This window comes from Chelonoidis abingdonii, chromosome 24 (assembly GCF_003597395.2).
Source record: "Chelonoidis abingdonii isolate Lonesome George chromosome 24, CheloAbing_2.0, whole genome shotgun sequence".
NCBI lineage: Eukaryota > Metazoa > Chordata > Testudines > Testudinidae > Chelonoidis > Chelonoidis abingdonii.
This window is the reverse complement of record NC_133792.1, coordinates 421,196-440,648: the sequence shown is the minus strand read 5'-3', so window position 1 is coordinate 440,648 and position 19,453 is coordinate 421,196. Positions and strand designations below refer to the sequence as shown.

Sequence of the window (19,453 nt, the reverse complement as noted above, 5' to 3'; positions counted from 1 at the left end):
ACTCTGCACTTGTCCTTGTTGAACCTCATCAGATTTCTTTTGGCCCAATCCTCCAATTTGTCTAGGTCACTCTGGACCCTATCCCTACCCTCCAGCATATCTATCTCTCCTCCCATCTTAGATTCATCTGCACATTTGCTGAGGGTGCAATTAATCCCATCATCCAGATCATTAATAAAGATGTTGAACAAAACCAGTCACAGGACCTGGGACACTCCACTTGATACCAGCTACCAACTAGACATCAAGCCGTTGATCACTACCTGTTGAGCCCGACATTGTGGCCAGCTTTCTATCCACCGTATAGTCCATTCATCCAATCCATACTTTTAAACTTGCTGGCAAGAATACTGTCATCAGACTCTATCAAAAACTTTGCTAAAGTCAAGATATATCACATCCACCACTTTCCCCAAATTCACAGAGCCAATTATCTGATCATAGAAGGCAATCCAGTTGGTCAGGCATAACTTGCCCTTGGTGAATACATGTTGACTCTTCCTGATCATCTTCCTCTCCTCCACCTGCTTCAGAATGGATTCCTGAGGATCTGCTCCATGATTTTGCCGGGGACTGAGGTGAGTCTGTAGTTCCCTGAGTTCTCTTTCTTTCCTTTTTTAAATATGGGCACTATATTTGCCTTTTTCCAATTGTCTGAGACCTCCCCCAATCACCATGAATTTTCCAAGATAATGGCGAGTGGCTCTGCCATCACATCAGCCAGCTTCCTCAGCACCCTTGGATGCATTAGATCTGGACCCATGGACTTGTGTACATCCAGCTTTTCTACATAGTCCTTAACCAGTTCTTTCACCACTGAGGGCTGCTCACCTTCTCCCCATACTGTGCTGCCCAGTGGAGCAGTCTGGGAGCTGACCTTGTCTGTGAAGATCTAGGCAAAAAAAGGGTTGAGTACTTCAGCTTTTTGCACATCACCTGTCACTATGTTGCCCCCTCCATTCAGTAAGGGTCCCACACTTTCCTCGACCACCTTTTTGTTGCTAACAAACCTGGAGAAACCCTTCTTGTTATCCTTCACATCCCTTGCAACTCCAATTGTGCCTTGGCCTTCCTGATTACACCCCTGCATGCTTGAGCAATATGTTTATACTCCTCCCTAGTTATCTGTCCAAATTTCCACTTCTTGTAAGCTTCCTCTCCTCCTTTCCCTAGGTGAGCATGGCAGCAATCATTGACATTTGGGGATGGAGGAGGAACAGATCAAGGACCTTGTTTCCTTCTCCCTGCCCTACCAGCCTGTGACAGCTTTCTGCCTCCCTACTACACCCCTGCATCCACTAAAGGTGGCTAGGCACAGCTCTGCAGGTTTCTGCCAAAATGATCAGCAGCAAAGTGGTTATTGACATTTAAATAGCTATCATTAGGTATCAGAGCTCTCACTTCCCAGGGAGGAACTGTTCACACCTCTCTGACCGCTTGATTCAGGCTTCTGTAGAGTCAGGAGAACAGAGCTGCCTCAGTTTGTGTCTGGTTCGTACAGTGATTTCCCTACACCCTCCCTGAATTTCCCTAACACCCCCCTCAGTTTTGTGAACTAGTTACATGCCAAACCTAGTGGCTGAACTTTGCGACTTTGTCCTCACCCACAACTATTTCACATTTGTGGACAATATATACCTTCAAGTCAGTGGCACTACTATGGGTACCCGCATGGCCCCACAGTATGCCAACATTTTTATGGCTGATTTTTTGAACAAAGCTTCCTTAGCTCTTTTCCCTAACACCCCTACTCTACTTGCGCTACATTGATGACATTCAGCCTAGACCAATCCACACAAGAGATCCAGTTTCCTTGACACTACTGTGCTAATAAGCGATGGTCACATTAACACCACCCTATACAGAAACCACTGACCGCTATACTTACCTACATGCCTCCAGCTTCCATCCAGGACACACCACACGATCCATTGTCTACAGCCAAGCTCTAAGATACAACCGCATTTGCTCCAATCCCTCAGACAGAGACAACACCTACAAGATCTCTATCAAGCATTCTTAAAACTACAATACCCACCTGCTGAAGTGAAAAAAACAGATTGACAGAGCCAGAAGAGTACCAGAAGTCACCTACTACAAGACAGGCCCAACAAAGAAAAATAACAGAACGCCACTAGCCATCACCTACAGCCCCCAACTAAAACCTCTCCAGCGCATCATCAAAGATCTACAACCTATCCTGAAAGATGATCCCTCACTCTCACAGATCTTGGGAGACAGGCCTGTCCTTGCTTACAGACAGCCCCCCAACCTGAAGCAAATACTCACCAGCAACCACACACCACAGAACAAAAACACTAACCCAGGAACCTATCCTTACAACAAAGCCCAATGTCAACTCTGTCCACATATCTATTCAAGTGACACCATAATAGGACCTATTCACATCAGTCACGCCATCAGGGGCTCATTCACCTGCACATCTACCAACGTGATATATGCCATCATGTGCCAGCAATGCCCCTCTGCCATGTACATTGGCCAGACCGGACAGTCTCTACGCAAAAGAACAAATCTGACATCAGGAATCATAACATTCAAAAACCAGTAGGAGAACACTTCAACCTCTCTGGCCATTCAGTAACAGATTTAAAGGTGGCAATTTTGCAATAGAAAAGCTTCAAAAACAGACTCCAACTAGAAACTGCTGAACTTGAATTAATATGCAAACTAGAAACAATCAATTTAGGCTTAAATTGAGACTGGGAATGGCTGAGCCATTACACACATTGAATCTATTTCCCCATGTTAAATATCCTCACACCTTCTCGTCAGACTGTCTTAAATGGGCTATCTTTATTATCACTACAAAAGTTTTTTTTCTCCTGCTGACAATAGCACATCTTAATTAATTAGCCTTTTAGAGTTGGTTGGGCAACTCCCACCTTTTCCTGTTCTCTATATGTATATATATCTCCTCCCTATAAGTTCCATTCTATATGTCTGATGAAGTGGGCACACAAAAGCTTATGCTCAAATACATTTGTTAGTCTCTAAGGTGCCACAAGGACTCCTGTTCTTTTTGCAGATACAGAATAACACGGCTGCTACTCTGAAACATGCCAATTTAGTGACTGTTTGGAAATTTGAATTGAAATTGAAACATTAATACACACTTTAAAAGCATATACGGTGTATGATAAAATATGTGTATCTGAAAGTATAATAGATTTGAAAAGTATGAACATAGACTAGCTTCCTTATACAGCTGTTGTGTTTTATGACAATTTCAGTGATGTTGGCAACCTAATAATTTCAAATGATGATTTGTAAGCAAAGTCTAAATGAGCTCTCCCTGACAGCTAATGATGAGGTGAGGGAAAGGCTTCAGGACCAGATTGTATTTACGTTCACACCTAATCTCCCCAGATATCCAGCAAACAGAGCTGTGCTGCCCAAGTGATAGATTTTGGCTGGGGCTGGGTTACAAATCACTTGAATGTGGGGGGTGGAGGTGGGGTTGGGAATGAAATGTTGTTGTTCTTATTGTGTGAGTAAAGGGCAGTTGAACTGTACTTAGCTTGTGCTGATTGAGGGCATCAAGAGAGAGGGTGGGGACCTGTCCCTCTCCACTGTTTAAAGACAGAGCTGATTAGGCTCCATAGATAGTCTTTTGTTCTGTTAAGTGACCACTGCAGCTGAAATCACTGATAATCAGGTCTAATTTTAGTCCTGCCGTGGGGACAGTGTTCCGGGACGTTTTTCTGGTTGCTACCACTGGGAAATGTGCAGCCTGGGAAGTTACAGCTTGTGGTCGTTACCAGCTGTGTAGAAACACCTGCAGGTGTCACACTCACATACCAGCGCGCCAGGGGCCACATTTGCAGCACTGCAGCGCTTGGAGTGTTGCTCCGGATTGGGCAGCATATCCCAGCGATCAATTGCTGCAAACGTAGCGATTTCAAAAGAGCAGGTGGGTGAGTGGACAGGGGAGCGTGGAGGAACAGATAGGATTTTTGAGCAACACTGTGACACTCCCGCCTTCAAGTCAAAAGCAGGGTGGTGGCGGTGGATTACAGGACATCGTGGAGAACAGAGAGAGCGAGATTTTGGAGCCAGACACTGTGAGCTCCTGCCTATGACAATTACTGCATTCCCCCACCCCTCTCTACAATCACTTTAATCTTAAAGGCTCAGACCAGATAAGCAGCATTCTCAACAGACTCGGACCTACCCCCAGCTTGCTGTTGTCTCAAGCAAACAGCCCTGTGAACATTCCAAGCCCGCTCGCGCATCGCTCGCTGCAGCAAAGAGCAGACTGTGATGGTAGCTCCAGGATACTTCTGTTTTTAGACAGGAATTACTGGAATACCTCTTAATCCCGGACCAATAAATACGCTTGGTGAGTGGTCCAACACACTATGAGCACAACTGCAATCCCAGCCTGATTCGCTAACCCAGTAGCAGACCAGGAGAACCGCCAGCGTGCAGCCGGAGTTGCACACTGCTGAGCTTAAGGTGAGACAACCAAGTAGTTGCCGCGATAACCCCCTCAACCAGCGCGCAACTGCAATGTAGCCAAGCCTTTGCGATAAAGACAGCCCAAGACTGCAACTAGCAGCGAGGTTCCCACCAATGATAGCTCAGCTAATCATGAAGAGCTGGAGTGGAACTCAAAGACCAATCCAAGGTCACAGTGCAGTGGCAGCCGAAACATGACTGCAGCAGACCATTCACAGAGTGGTGGAGGAACAGTGGCACAAACAACAGTCAATGGCCCACGAGCAACAGAGACAGCTGGAGAATGGACAAAAGGTTTTCTGTCCCCCACCTGGAAGGTGTAGATTCACGTGAAAGCACCTCTGATATTAATAAGGCACGTTAAAAAAACATGTTTGTCGACTATATTTAGTGACTTGCTCACAGAATGTAGATTGACTGGATGGAACTAATAAATAATTGTTTCTTATAGGCCAAGATTTTAAAATGCAGGTTTCAAGTTGTGATCTCACATTTTTATCTGAGTCATCTATTTGGGCTTTCGTGTACTAACATTTTATAATAATAATTTTACATAGAAGGTCATACTGGTCCCAAACCAATGGTCCATATATCCAGTATCCTGTCTTCCTACAGTCAAGGCCAGTCCGAGGAATGAACAGACAGGTATCATTAATGATCATCCCCTGTTGCCCATTCCAGCTCGGCAAACAGGCTAGGAAACCAAGCATGTTTGATCCCTCCCCATCCTGGCTAATAAACCATTGATGACCTATTCTCAGAATTTATCTAGTTCTTTTGTAATCCTGTTCGTTTTGTCTTACAGCATCCCTGACAAGAGTCCACATGTTACTTATGTTTGTAGAAGAATACATTCTTTGTTTCTAAAAACCTGCCGCCTTATTAATTTCATTTGCTGATGCTAGTTTGCGTTATGTGAAGGTATTAAATAACATTCCTTATTCACTTTCTCCACCAGTCACATTTTATAACCTTTATCATATCCCTCTAGTCAATCTCTTCTAAGCTGAAAAATTTCCATCATTGTAACCTCCCTCCTGTTCATACCCCTGATTCTTTAGTTGCGCATCTCTTTACCTTTCTCCATTCAATACCTAGCCTTTTTATGGGGTGACAGGATCTGCTACACACTTCAGGTTGTACATCATGATTTATATAGGACAATTGATGTTTCTGTCTTATTATCTATCCCTTTCTTTAAAAAAAAAACAGTTTTCAGGAGAGCGCCATTGTAGTCTGTATCCACAAAAGAAAGGGGTTACTATTAGCACCTTAAGCTACAAATGTATTTGAGCGTAAGCTTCGTGGCCCAATCCAATGAAGTGGTGAGCCAACAAAAGCGATGTCAAATAATATTCGTTAAGTCTCTAAGGTGCACAAGTAATCCTATCTTATTAAAAAAGCAAACAAAATTTGAATCATTGGAATGCAGTCACATTGAGTGATATTTCAGAGAACTACCCACAACTGACTCCAAGAATCTTTCGAGTAAGTAGTAACAGCTAATCAGAGTGCCGTGGTATTCACAACGAAAGTCATGATCCAAAAGTTCTAGTCTCAAGTGCCACATTCTCTGCATTACTTTGCATTTATCAACATTGAATTTCATCTGCCATTTTTTGTTGCCCATCAACCCAGTTTTGTGAGATCCCTTTGTAACTCTTCGCAGTCTGCCTGGGACTTAACTATCTTGAATAGTTTTGTATCATCTGCAAATTTTGCCACCTCACTGTTTACCCATTTTTCCAGATCATTTATGAGTATGTTGAACAGTAATGGTCCCAGTACCTACCCCTCAGGGATACCCACTATTTATCTCTCTCCAGTCTGAAAACTGATAATTTATTCCTACCCTTTGTTTCCCATGTTTTAACCAGTTACTGATCCATGAGAGGACTTCCCTCTTATCCGATGATGGCTTACTTTTCAAAAGTCAAGCTAAAAAAAATGGATTTAATTTAAATTATTTTTTTAGAAATCTAGACCTGTTATGCGTTTTGTGTAACTTGCATTATTCTTATGTTAAATTTGCATCATCCTAACAAAACATTTACTTTATTCATATCTCTTTTATATATCTCATCGGTCCTGACAACCCCCCTGTAAATTCGAATACCCCTCCAATTTCAGTTCCTGGGAAAACCACTGGGTGTACCTGGGAAGTTCCTTTCACACTCCGAGTGTGATTTAGTTTTGTTAATGAAAGCTTAGGGCGGGTTTACACTATAGACCTGTAGCGATATAACTGCGTGGCTCAGGGGTGTTAAAAATCCACCCTCCTGAGCGACACAGATGTACCGACATAACCCTCTGTGTAGACAGTGCTATGTCAGTGGGTGGTGGTTAATTACACCAGTGGTTCTCAACCTTTTTCATGAGAGGATCCCTAAAAATTTTCACATGAAGGTGTGGACCCCTTTGGAAATCTTAGACAAAGTCTGCTGACCCCCAGGGGTCTGTGGACCGCAGGCTGAGACCCACTGAATGACACCAATGGGAGAAGCTCTTTTGTTGGCATAGGAACATCTTCACTGGAGCACTACAGCAGGGAGCTGTGCCGATGCAGTGTTTGAAGTATAGACCTGCCCGTGGATTATGTCCTTGCCTTGGAATCGTTGAGAACTCAAGGTCCTGGACGTATTCTAAATCTCTTCCTTTGCTTCCTCTCTTCTGCCTGTGACTGTGACCCGAATCACTTAAGAGCCTCATGTTAATCGACTAGTTAACATTTGTCCACAGTTCTTCCATATAAGTTGAGGAGTGTGTTTCTGGGTTAGTTTAACTCTTGAGGGGAGCTATAAGGCTCTGCAGCGAATGACATGAATTCACTGTGCTGCAGTAATCGCCCTGAATTGCGCAGCCTGGAGTCATCTTTGTGTGAGTACAAAATGGAATTTGTAAGTCAAAATATCCCCCTTTCAGATCTGTGTGTTTCCTGGGCCTGACAGGTAGGAACATTGCTGCAGCCAAGTGCAAAGCTCTGAAACCTTTGCAGACTTGCTGGGCTTTTCTTGCCTTGCCGTTGGGTTGAGCTGGCAAATGGATCATGTATCTCTCATTCTGTTCTGTGCAGGTGGCCTGTGTCTTTGAATCCAACAGTTTTTTCAGCGCCTCCCGTGACAAGACAGTCATGATGTGGGAGCTACACAGGAACTCAGGGCCGAGCCAGCACTTCCCAGGACATGACTTGGTTGTAACTGGACTGGCGGTGAGCCCAGGTGAGGCCCAGCTGACTCCTTCTGCTAGCAACTGCAGTAATGCTGGTTTCTCTGCCCTCTCTTACATAAAGTCATTGTGGTTGTAGACGCTTTACAGCTGTGCACAGGTTCACGGGACAACACCATGTGCAAGTGGGACATAGAGACCGGGGAGTGTCTGCGGAGAGCTGCCATTTCCAGGAATCTGGTAAGAGCAAATATCTCTGTTTGCCCTAGAATGGCAGCTCCCTACACACTGGCTCGTATGCATGTGAATCTATGCAAAGGGGAAGCTATTTCTGCTGCTGCCCTAGCAGCGATTTCCTTGTCCATGTGATGAGAGCAGACCTTGCCCCCCCCACAAACTCCAGTTGCATGTTTCATTAATGCTCTGAGCTCAGGCAGGCCAAGGCAGTAGCCACTGAAAGCTATTCACAATGGATGGCACTTCAGGGGCCCTGGTGACTGGAAGTGGTGGGTCCACCTTACCAGATGCCCAGTTTGCACTGATCAGCATATTTGAAAGCAGCCTCTGCAAGGATGCCAGTGGTGAGTGGGTGCATTCTCTGCCCCTCCAGATAATGGCAAAACTGCAGAGCATGTGGCTGGTACCTGAGAGGTGTGTCTCTCGGGTGCACTGCAGCGTTTGCTTCCCAGTGCTTTGTTTGGCACATCTACCAACCTAAAACTCCCCTGGGGAAACCCAGTGGTGCAGGTGTAACCCAGAGCTCCAGGACATGGGCCCTAGCTTTCCAGAATGACTGAGGTGAATTTTAGAAGAAGCCTTTCACACTGGGTCCCAGCTTGATCAACCAGGAATCCCAGCAAAAGTCCTAAGCCTAGCACTCAGGCCATTGGATCAGAGGCAGCCTGGAGTGAATGAGTGCAACTGCCTAGGGGAGCGTGGGTCACACTCAGCAGTGACTTCCATGCTGAGGAAATTGAATGTGTCCTGGGCACCTCGAACTTGTCGGAAGTGAGGTCCCTGCCCCAGAGTGCTCAGTGGACAATGCAAAACGGGAAGAGCCACAATACAGCAGCATTTTAGCGTAATCCTGCACACATCCCCAAGAGCAGGAAGAGACCCCAGCAGGAGGGTGTGAGGTAAAGCAGGCTTCAGCTTCCGTTCCATCATCTCCGCACTTCAGTTACTGCATTGGTGGCATCTACTTGCAGCACATGTTCTGTTCTGTCACTGCCACCCACTTTCTTACCAGGCGTTTGAGAGCTGTGATAGTGCAACACTGATTTGCTCTCACACCAGTGTGATCATTGTACAAAGCAGTGAGTGTGATAACCTGTTGCACATGTAGCCGCCTTGTCTGCCTTTGCCTGGCACGTGAGTTAAGCCTCATGACTCCTCATGTGAGGCAGGGTATGTCCTACCAGGGCCAGATTAGCTTTTTGTGCGCCTGGCCCCAAACATATTTGTGGGTCTCCATGGGGGAAGGTGCAGGGTGGCGGTATGGTCACTTTCCAGAGTGAAGGGCGGTCTGGGGGCAATGAGGCACAGTGTGGCGGGAGTAGTCCCGCTCCGTGCAGCCCAGCAGGAGGGCACTGTTTACAAACCTGGAGCTGCCAGATACACACTGGTCTGCCCAGCCATGTGCTGCCAGCATGCCCATTCCCCTGAGGGGTGGGCCCGCACCACACCGCCCCTCTGTCCAGTGCCTCAATCATACGTCCAGCACCCTCTCTATGACCAGCCCTCCCCCCTCCCGTAGACCTCCCCCGCTGGTCTCCCATCACAACTGCACAGCACCCTGCACTCCACACCGCTTTCCCTGCGCCCCTTGCCCATAGACCTCCCCACCACCCACCATCTTCCTCACAGTCCCACCATCACAGCTGCATAGTGCTCCATATTCCTGAGGGGATTCTGCACCAAAAAATTAAAAATTCTATGGATGGTATTTTAAAATTCTGCAAATTTTATTTGTCAATAAATAAATGTGGAGGCTCCAACATGGCAGTGGGAAGCAGGGGCCATGGCAGGAGCATGGAGGTGAGAGATTATCATGCAGCCTCCCCCCACCCCACCTCACCCTGGGATAGGGACTCAGCAGTGAGGCTGCACCTAACCATGACACGGTGCAAGGGCCAGGCCTGCCCCAGAAACCCCCTGGGCCCCTGCACTGTCAGGTGTACCAGGTGTAGGTGAGCAGGCTCAGCCCAGCAGCAGGATCTCAGTGCAGAGGGACATAGTGGGGGTGGGATCCAGGTAGGGATAAGAGAGTTCTCTGGGGGGCAATCTGGCTGCAGGTGGCTCAGTGGGAGATCTAGATGCACAGAAGCTGAGTGGGGGATTCTAGCTGCAGGGGCAATGGGACTCTGCAGGGGATCCAGGTGACAGTGTTTGGGGCTCAGCAGGCGGGGGGTCTAGGTGCAGGGGAGGTGGAGTTCATTTGGGTGGGGGTGCGGGTGGTTGAGGCTCAGTGTGGAGGGTGTCTGGGGGGACTCATCAGGTTGGTACAGGGGCAGGAGAGGTGGGGCTCATCAGGGTGAGGGTTTGATGGGCCTGCATAACAGGGAAACCCCAGCTTCTGCCAAGGGGATGCAGCATGCTGGGCCCCAGATTCCCCCATCCCCTTCTCTTCCCCATCCCATGCTCCTTCCCCACTGCTCCATTTCCCCAGGCTTGGGGGGCAGGCAGGAAACTGCCCCCCCCCCCGCACTCCCTGGTGGAGTGGAGTGGGTTGGGGCTGGGTCTCTCCACTTCCTGCTGCCTGATGATTTGGAGGGCGGGCCTGACCCTGAACTCACGGGGCAGCAGGAAGTGGAGTGACCCGGCGCCAGCATGCTCCGCTCTGCTTCTGTGGCTGGGGGCGCCGAATCCCTGCTGCAGTCTCCCCGGGCACGTAGCTCAGGGGAGAGGGCTTGGAGGGCAAGGGGGCGGGGCGGAGCAGGGGCGGCGGCAGCTTTCCTGGCCATCTCAGCTGGCCGGGGGATTGGGCTCGCCGGCGCCTCTTCTGACTCAGGGCCTGGCACCATGATAAACCCAGTGCTGCCTATCCCTGTATTACTGCTGGGCAGACTGGGACAGTGAAGGGTTAGGTCCATCCCTTAGCCCATTGTGAAATCAGGCTCCAGGGTGACTTTCCCAAAGGCAGAGAGTTGAAATGAGTCAGGACTAGAACTCAGAGCTCCCACTTCCCACTCCGCAGCGCAAAAGTGGCCAGACTGGGTCAGACTGAATGTCCAACTAACCCCATCTCTTCTCATTGACAGCATGCAGTGCCAACTACTTGAGAGGGAGGGGCAGGAATCTCTGGAGAGAACAATGTGGTGTAACTTGACCATGGGGAAGCTTCTTTCTGACTCCCTTAAAGGTGGTCTCATGTCCTGAGACAGGAGGGTTTCTTACCCCTCTATTTTGTAATCTATGTAATGGGAACAGGGACATGTCAATTACCCATAGAAATGTCCTATTGGGAATTTGTGTAGGGCATTTTAACTCTACAGAGCCCGAGGCCTCTGTGGTATTCTACTGACCAAGTCCCCTCTCCTCCTTCGTTGCACCTCAGATTAACACTGGCTACTAAGGGAGCAGCATTGATGGTATCCAAAGGTAGCTCGACCCAGCTCTCCTGGCTCCAGTGATGGCTGCTTGGGACAGAGGATGGCTGGGCCCCAAGAGCAGTGTATGTAAGAACATAAGAACGGCCATGCCAGGTCATACCAAGCGTCCTTCTAGCCCAGTATCCTGTCTACCAACAGTGGCCAATGCCAGGTGCCCCAGAGGGAGTGAACCTAACAGGCAATGATCAAGTGATCTCTCTTCTGCCATCCATCTCCATTCTCTGACAGACAGAGGCTAGGGACACTATTCCTTACCCGTCCTGGCTAATAGTCATTTATGAACTTAAACACCATGAATTTATCCAGTCCCCTTTTAAATGCTGTTATAGTCCCAGCCTTCACAACCTCCTCAGGTAAGGAGTTCCACAAGTTGACTGTGCGCTGTGTGAAGAAGAACTTNGGTCAAACTAGATGATCATAATGGTCCCTTCTGACCTTAAAGTCTATGAGTCTATAGTTTTATAGACCTCTTATCATATCTCCTCTTCATCATCTGTTTTCTAAGATGCGTAGTCCCAGTCTTTTTAATCTCTCCCCATATGGAAGTTATTGCATACCCCTAATATTTTTTGTTGCTCTTCTTTGTACCTTTTCCAATTTTAATATATATTTTTTGAGAATTGGGAACCAAAACTACATTCAGTATTCAGGGTGTAGGCATACTACGGATTTATATAGTAGCATTGTGATGTTATCTGTCTTATTACCCATCCTTTTTTGAATGCCTCTGCACATTGAGCAGATATTGTCAAAGAACTATCTACAATGGCTCCAATATCTCTTTCTTGAGTGGTAATAGCTAATTTAGAGGCCATCATTTTATTTGTATAGTTGATATTATCTTTTCCAATGTGCATTACTTTGCATGTATCAACATGGAATTTCATTTGCCATTTTGTTGCTCAGTCACCCAATTTTGTGATATCCCATTGTAACTCTTTCTGTCTGCTTTGGAATTAACTATTTTGAGTAATTTTGTATTGTCTGCCAATTTTGCCACCTCACTGTTTACCTTGTTGTCCAAATCATTTATAAACATGTTGGACAGCACTAGTCCCAGTACTGATCCCTGGGGGATGCCTTTATTTACCTCTCTCTTTTCTGAAAACAGCATTTATTCCTACCCTTTGTTTCCTGTCTTTTAAGTGGTTACTGATTGATGAGAGGACTTTTCTTCTTATCCTGTGACTGCTTATTTTACTTAAGAGCCTTCGGTGAGGGGCCTTGTCAAGTCTTTCTGAAAGTGCAAGTACACTGTATCCACTGAATCACCCTTATCCACATGTTTGTTGACCTCCTCAAAAAATTCTCATAGATTGGTGAGGCATGATTTCCCTTTACAGAAACCATGTTGACTATTGCTCAACAGTTTATATTTTTCTTTATGTCTTACAATTTTATTCTTAACTATTGTTTCAACTAATTTGCCCGGTACTGATGTTAGACTTACCGGTCTGTAATTGCCGGGATCACCTCTAGAGCCCTTTTTAAATATTGGTGTTACATTAGCTAACTTCCAGTCAGTGGGTACAGAAGCCGATTTAAAGGACAGGTTACAAACCTTAGTTAATAATTCTGCAAGTTCACATTTGAGTTCTTTCAGAACTCTTGGCTGAATGCCATCTGGTCCCAGTGACTTGTTTATGTTAAGTTTATCAATTAATTCCAAAACCTTCTCTAGTGACACTGTGTGTGGGCAGGGGTCAGTTTGGGCTTTGTTAGGTGGACAGGATTCTGGTACTTCTTTCCCTTCGGCAGGTAACACACCTGTGCTGGGTTCCTGCAGAGCCGTATGTCATCCAGACGTCAGAGGATAAAACAATCAGGTAAAGCCTAGTGGTGGGGACCACCTGCAGAGGTGAGACTTGGTGTATTCAGGAGAACGTGGGTAAGGAGTCCCAGAGTTTTGTAAAACCATCCCATGGACAGTGCTGGTGATTAGGCCTGTTGGTGGGATGGGGGCTGCTAATAGCCTTGGACTGCAGAGCTGTTCACTTGGGTCCGGGATGAGTGCCTGGGCTTCCCCAGACCAGTACACTATGGCTGTTGGGCACCGTTCTCCTTCACTGGGTGGGCGGCAGTGGCATCTGTCATTCCTCAACCCATCTTTTAGCAGGCCAAGTGTCTCTAACCCTGGAGGGGAAGTAGACACACCAATAGAGAACTTCATTACTGCTTGAATTGGGGTAATAAGGAGATTATTGTTTGGAGTCTGCCACAAAAACCACAGCAGGGAGTGGCTTTGTAGGTTAGTGAAGTTGTCTCCCAACCTCTGTTGCTAGAAGCAAACCTTATGCTAACCTCATATTTCGTGGAGAGTATGATCTGCGGCGGGGTAGCGCATGATCAGGACACGAGTGCTGTGAGCAATACCGCTTGCCACTGGGTAGAACCTACATTAGTATTTGGCATGGCTTTGTCATCACTGATCAATATTATTACCATTTCTGGTGAGTTTGCAGACAGAATGTGTGATATGCAGCAGAGCAGGAGGGTGACCAGCTATAAGAGTAGCAGTGTCCAGGGCTGCCCAGCTTTCTCCCAGGCAAAGGTGCCACCAGCAAAGAAAAGAAACCGGCATTTCAAAGTGGCCAAGATGGAAATCCCCATGCAGCCAAGCTACAGGGTGGGAGATGGATGGGGCAAAGGGAATGGGGCTGAAAATACGTTGTGGGCTGAAGAGGGAAGCGTTGTTGTTTAACATGAGTATTGCAGTAGCTTCTCTTCAAGGCCCCAACCAAGACTGGGCCCATTGTGCTAAACCCATGGAGCTTGCAGGCGTGGAGGCTAGATCTCAAGGGAGGAATGACTGTAGCTTGGGTCGAGGGAAGGAGGGCTCTGGTTCACACATATGGAACACGATGAAGAACTAGAGAATTGGCAGGTCTGGGCCAGAACATGAGGTTGAGCGATGGAGCTCAGTAACCCTTGAAATAAGAGGAGAAGAGGCCCAGGCTGGAGGTGTGAAGAGATTGGGTTGTGCATATTGTCATGAGCATGCTTCAAAATAGCCAGCTTGCATTCTCTTTTGTAGATTCTGCCCCAGTAACTGGCCGGACATTGCGAGGAGTTCAGTCACTGTATTAACTCTCCCTCACTTGTTTTTTTTTCCTCCTTTCCAGGATCTGGGACAGCCGGGAGCTGCAGGTGGCCCATAGGTTCCCGGTAAAGCAGTATATTCAGACCTACTGTGATGTAAGCCAGGATGGACGGTACTGCATCAGTAGCAGCAATGGCTTCAGTGGGGAGGGCTGCGAAGCCACAGTGAGTTTTCTGGCTGGGCAGCAAATTGCTGCTTGTTCTAGACCTCTCCAGAAATTGATACCTATAGACGGTAACCTGTCTTGCGGGCAGCAGGGCTTAGCGGGTTCACCTTGGTACTCTGAGAGCAATCCTGCCAGGAAGTGATGCCTGTGCTCTGGACTGGCTTTAGCTTTGGCATTACCTGTCCCTCACCAAAGGCTCTTATGTAAATGAAGTTGTCATGGGATAAGAGGGAAGATCCTTTCATGGATTGAGAACTGGTTAAAAGACAGGGAACAAAGGGTAGGAATTAATGGTAAATTTTCAGGATGGAGGTAATAGTGGTGTCCCAGAAGTCATCCAGGCAATCCTTCTCACACTTATTCGTAAATGATTTGGAGGGAATAGAGAGTAAACAGTGAGGGTTGGCAAGTTTGCAGATGATACGCAACTGCTCAAGTAGTTGAGACCAAAGCCAGCCTGTGAAGACTTTCAAAAAGATCTCCCATAAACTAAGTGATGCCGGCAACAAAACGGCAAATTGAAATTTAATGAATGTAAAGTAATCGCACATTGGAAAAAACCCAACCTATACATCCAATATGATGGGGGCTAATTTAGCTACAACCAATCAGAAAAAGATCTTGGAGTCATCGTGGAATAGTTCTCTGAAGCATCAATGTAGTGTTGCAGCGGCAGTCAAAAAGCAAACAGATTTTAGGAATCATTAAAAAGATAGAAAGACAGAGAATATCCTATTGCCTATATAAGTCTATTGGTTGCGCCCAATCTGAAGCTGCGTACAGATTGTGAGTCTCCTCATCTCAAAAAGGATATACTGGCACTAGAAAAGGTTCAGAGAAGGGCAACTAAATGATTTAGGGCGTTTGGAAACAGGCCCATATGAGGAAAGAGTAACAGAAGGCTAGGCTTTACTTGGAAAAGAGGAGACTAAGGTGGGATATGATAGAGGGCTATAAAATCATGAGTGGTGTGGAAAAAGTGAATAAGGAAAAGTTATTTACTTGTTCCGATAATATAGGAACTAGGTGCCACCAAATGAAATTAATTAATGGGCAGCAGGTTTAAAACAAATAAAAGGAAGTTTTTGAGTTTTTGGCTAACTGTTCTTCAAACTCCTTTTTGGCTTTTCTTATTATATTTTTACACTTAATTTGGCAGTGTTTACGGTCCTTTCTATTTGCCTCACTAGGATTTGACTTCCACTTTTTAAAAGATGCCTTTTTATCTCTCACTGCTTCTTTTACATGGTTGTTAAGTCACGGTGGCTCTTTTTTAGTTCTTTTACTGGGTTTTTTAATTTGAGGGTATACATTTAAGTTGAGCTTCTATTATGGTGTCTTTGAAAAGTGTCCATGTACCTTCTGTTTCTGTTTAACTAACCCCCTCATTTTTGCATAGTTCCCCTTTCTGAAATTAAATGCCACAGTGTTGGGCTGTTGAGATGTTCTTCTCGCCTCAGGGAATTATGCCTCTTGAAATGTGTACTAATGAACAATCATCCCACTGGGTTTTGACTCTTTTAGGGGAGTTATAGGACCAAATGCTGATCCCTCCCAGTAGCAAAATTCCTATTGTGTTTGGTCAGTCTGGAGTTTGACTCTGCATTTAAAATAAACCTGCACGGGGCTGGGTCCCACAACTGCCCTGGTGATTGCATGGCTGTACCCTGGCTGCTCTAGGAATGTGGCATATGCCACTCCACATCCGCTGCGGGGAGGAGTGGAAGATAAAGACTGGAGAGCAAACACAGAACAGATGTGTGAAGGAGTTAAAACTGGCAGCAGGCTATCTGCCAGCAATTCAATGGGAAGATGAGGGGAGTGGAGCACCGAGCTGGAACGCTCGTGTAAGCCTCTGTGGGTATGTTTGTCTCAGGCTCGAGATACATGGCGGTATCAGCGTGCTGGCAGGTGCTGAGTGAGGACAACAAGGAGGTACCTGGGAGATGTAATGATTGTTTTTTCTTTGTAAAGCAGCCAAGCGTGTGAAGGAATAGTAACAAATTGGTGAAATGGCCTTCGGGTTGAGCTCTTTATATCTGTTCCTTTGCAGCTGTGGGACCTAAGGCAGACAAGAAGCCGCGTGCGTGAGTTCAAGGGGCATTTTCAAACCACGGCATCCTGTATCTTCCTTCCCAAGGGTCTGGGTCTGACCCCAGTCGTTGCCACTTCATCACATGACTGCATGGTTAAGATCTGGAACCAAGACAGCGGAGGTACGGCCTCGAAATGTGACTTAGGGCTTGGCTACACTTGCAAGTTAGGGCGCCCGGGGCTGCGTTAATGCACTCTAACTCCTGAGCCATCCACACTGGCAAGGCACTTAGAGCGCCTGGACTCTGCAGCTGTAGTGCTCCTGGTAATCCAGCCCCACGAGAAGCATAGTGCTTGCTGCGCCTTGGCTGAAACGCCTGAGCGTCAGTGGGAACGAGGTATTCCGTTACTGTGCTTTGATTGTCCTCCGGAAACATCCCATAATCCCCTTTAGTCCAGTGGCCACTCTTGTCATTGTTTTGAACTCGGTTGTAGGAATGCAGATATGCCCTTTCAAAGCTCCGTTTCTGACATCCGGTATGCTTATCTGCTCCGGGACAGAGCAACATTACTGAGGAATGCTGCTTGCTTTGAGTGAGTGTGTGGGGGGAGAGGGGTCTGCTGCTGTCTGAACTTACAAGACAGCATGCTGACACACTCTCAGCACCCCAAAAACCCACTCTTCCCCAACATATACACAACACACTCCCTGTCATACTCCACCCCCCACCCCCACATTTGAAAAACACATTGCAGCCACTTGCATGCTGGGATAGCTACCATTATGCACGTTGCAAGAGCTGCTAATGTGGCCACACCAGTATGCTTCCAGCTGAGTGTGTAAACATATGGCAGCGTTTTCCCTGCTGCGGTCTCCAAAGGCTGGTTTAACTCCCAGCACTCTACATCTACGAGTGTAGCCATGTTCCTAGGAGGAACCACGCATTGACGGGGTGTTAAAACATCCCTCTTTATTCCTCTCTCAGATGGTTGGTGATGTGCTACTGAACTTTTATCCCAGCGGTCCCCAAACACTGGAGAGTTGCACCCCCCTTACCCATGTCCACACCCCTCCTCCCTGGGGCCAGGAGTGGGGATATGGCTCCAGGTGAGGAGGGAGGGGAAAGACAGGGAAAGGGTTAAGGAGGCCAAGGCTGGGGCCTCAAACTGGGGATGAGTCTGGTGCTGGGAGCCATAGGGGAAAAATTCGCCAAGTTCTCTGCTCCCACTCACCTCACCTCTGCCTCTTCCCCGAGCACGCTGCGTCCATGCTTCTCTCCCAGCGCTTGCCACTGCAAAACAGCTGTTTCATGGCATAACAAGCTCTTGGAGGAAGAAGGGAGGAGTGGGAACGCAGTGTGCTCAGGGGAGAAGGCGGGGAAGAGACGGGGCTGGGGCACGTATTTGGGGAAGGGGTTGGAATCAGGGCGGCACAGGGGCGGGTTGAGCACTCAACTGGCACCAGCAGAAGCCCCGAAGGCAGGGCCACAACCAGGAGCGGGAGTGGAGCTGCAGCTGGGCCTGTGGCCAGGTGCAGCTCCACTGCTGGCCTTGGCCCCAGACTGGGAACAATGCCGCAGCCAGCAGCTGAGGCTGGGAGCTGGCAGGGGCCGGGAGTGGAGCTCCGACCGGGTGCAGAGCTGCACCGAGGCTGGGGAAGGGGATGCAGCTGGGAGCAGGGAGGGGTTGGTTGGTGCTCCCTCCCCACCACCTATGGGGGCTGGCCTGGGCCCCACCGCACCCTCCCAGATGTTCTTCCATGCTACCCACAGTTAGGGGACCTCTGCTTTGTTCTGTAAGTAACTGATGCAGATCCAGCCTATGGGGTTTTGACAGAAATGGCTATTTCATGACCTGTGATAAACAGCTTGGACTCAGTTTCTATATCACAAAAATAATGAGTGCTCAGGTTTGTAGCCTCAGAACTCAGTCAAGTGAAAGGATGCTATAAAGAGTGGAGTTTTACACATGAGACAGTCTGGCAGCTGGGAGGACAGGATAACATATGAAAGGAAACGCCAGGGAGTTGTCCCAGTTGGACTAGATGCTCTAATTGCATTTTGAGGCCAGGGCCTGGTTACTAAACATTCCCGCTCACTTTGGTTGATGTTCGAGGGCTGGCTCTAGGCATCAGCAAAGCAAGCAGGTGCCTGGGGTGGCACATTTGCAGGGGCAAGCGGGATCCAGCATAGGAGCTGAGAACCAACAGGGGGCCCTGGGAGCTGAAGTTCCTTTGTTAGCTCCTTGCCTATCGAGCCAGCCGTGGAGCAGGGAAAGAACTACATTTCCCAGCATTCCGTTGGCAGCAATCAACAGGAGAGGGAGGGGGAGTGAGTGAGGTTGCTGAGACCTCATGCTGCAGCTGGTTGTGAATGGAGAGCTCCCTGCTAGAGCTGGGTGGCACTGGGAATGGTGGGGTAACTGTATATTAACATTCAGAACAGAGGACACTCCATGGGGGTAGCCCTGCCCGCCCCCATCCACTTCCTCCCACTTCTTGCCCCCTGACTGCCGCCCACAGAACCCCCAACCCATCCAACCCCCCCGCTCCTTCTCCCCTGATCGCCCCCTCCCAGGACCCCGAACCTCCCCCTGGAACCTCACCCTCTATCTAAGCTTTCCTTCTCCTTGTCCCTGACTGCCCCCTCCTGAGACTGTCCCCCTAGAACTCCACCCCCTATCTGTCCCCTGACTGCCCTGACCCCTGTCCACACCCCTGCCCCTGACAGACCACTGGGACTCCCATGCCTATCCAGCTACTGCCTGTCCCCTGATTGCCCTTCCCCAGAACCCCTGATCCATCTAACCTCCCCCCACTCCCTGCCCCTGACTGTCCCCCTGAATCTCCGCCCCATCCAACCCCCCCCACCCTGTCCCCTGACTGCCCTGACCCCT

At 48.0% G+C, this 19,453-nt stretch overlaps 1 protein-coding gene across 1 annotated transcript in view; it reads left to right on the top strand.

Moving 5' to 3' along the window:
• The window catches only part of WDR31 (WD repeat domain 31), a 36,772-nt gene that overhangs the window by 8,191 nt on the left and 9,128 nt on the right, over positions 1-19,453 (top strand). The window contains exons 4-8 of the mRNA XM_032775698.1: positions 7,556-7,700; positions 7,787-7,887; positions 13,017-13,084; positions 14,381-14,522; positions 16,578-16,740. Of these exons, the coding sequence (XP_032631589.1) occupies positions 7,556-7,700; positions 7,787-7,887; positions 13,017-13,084; positions 14,381-14,522; positions 16,578-16,740 (619 nt within the window). The remainder of the gene's footprint in view (positions 1-7,555; positions 7,701-7,786; positions 7,888-13,016; positions 13,085-14,380; positions 14,523-16,577; positions 16,741-19,453) is intronic.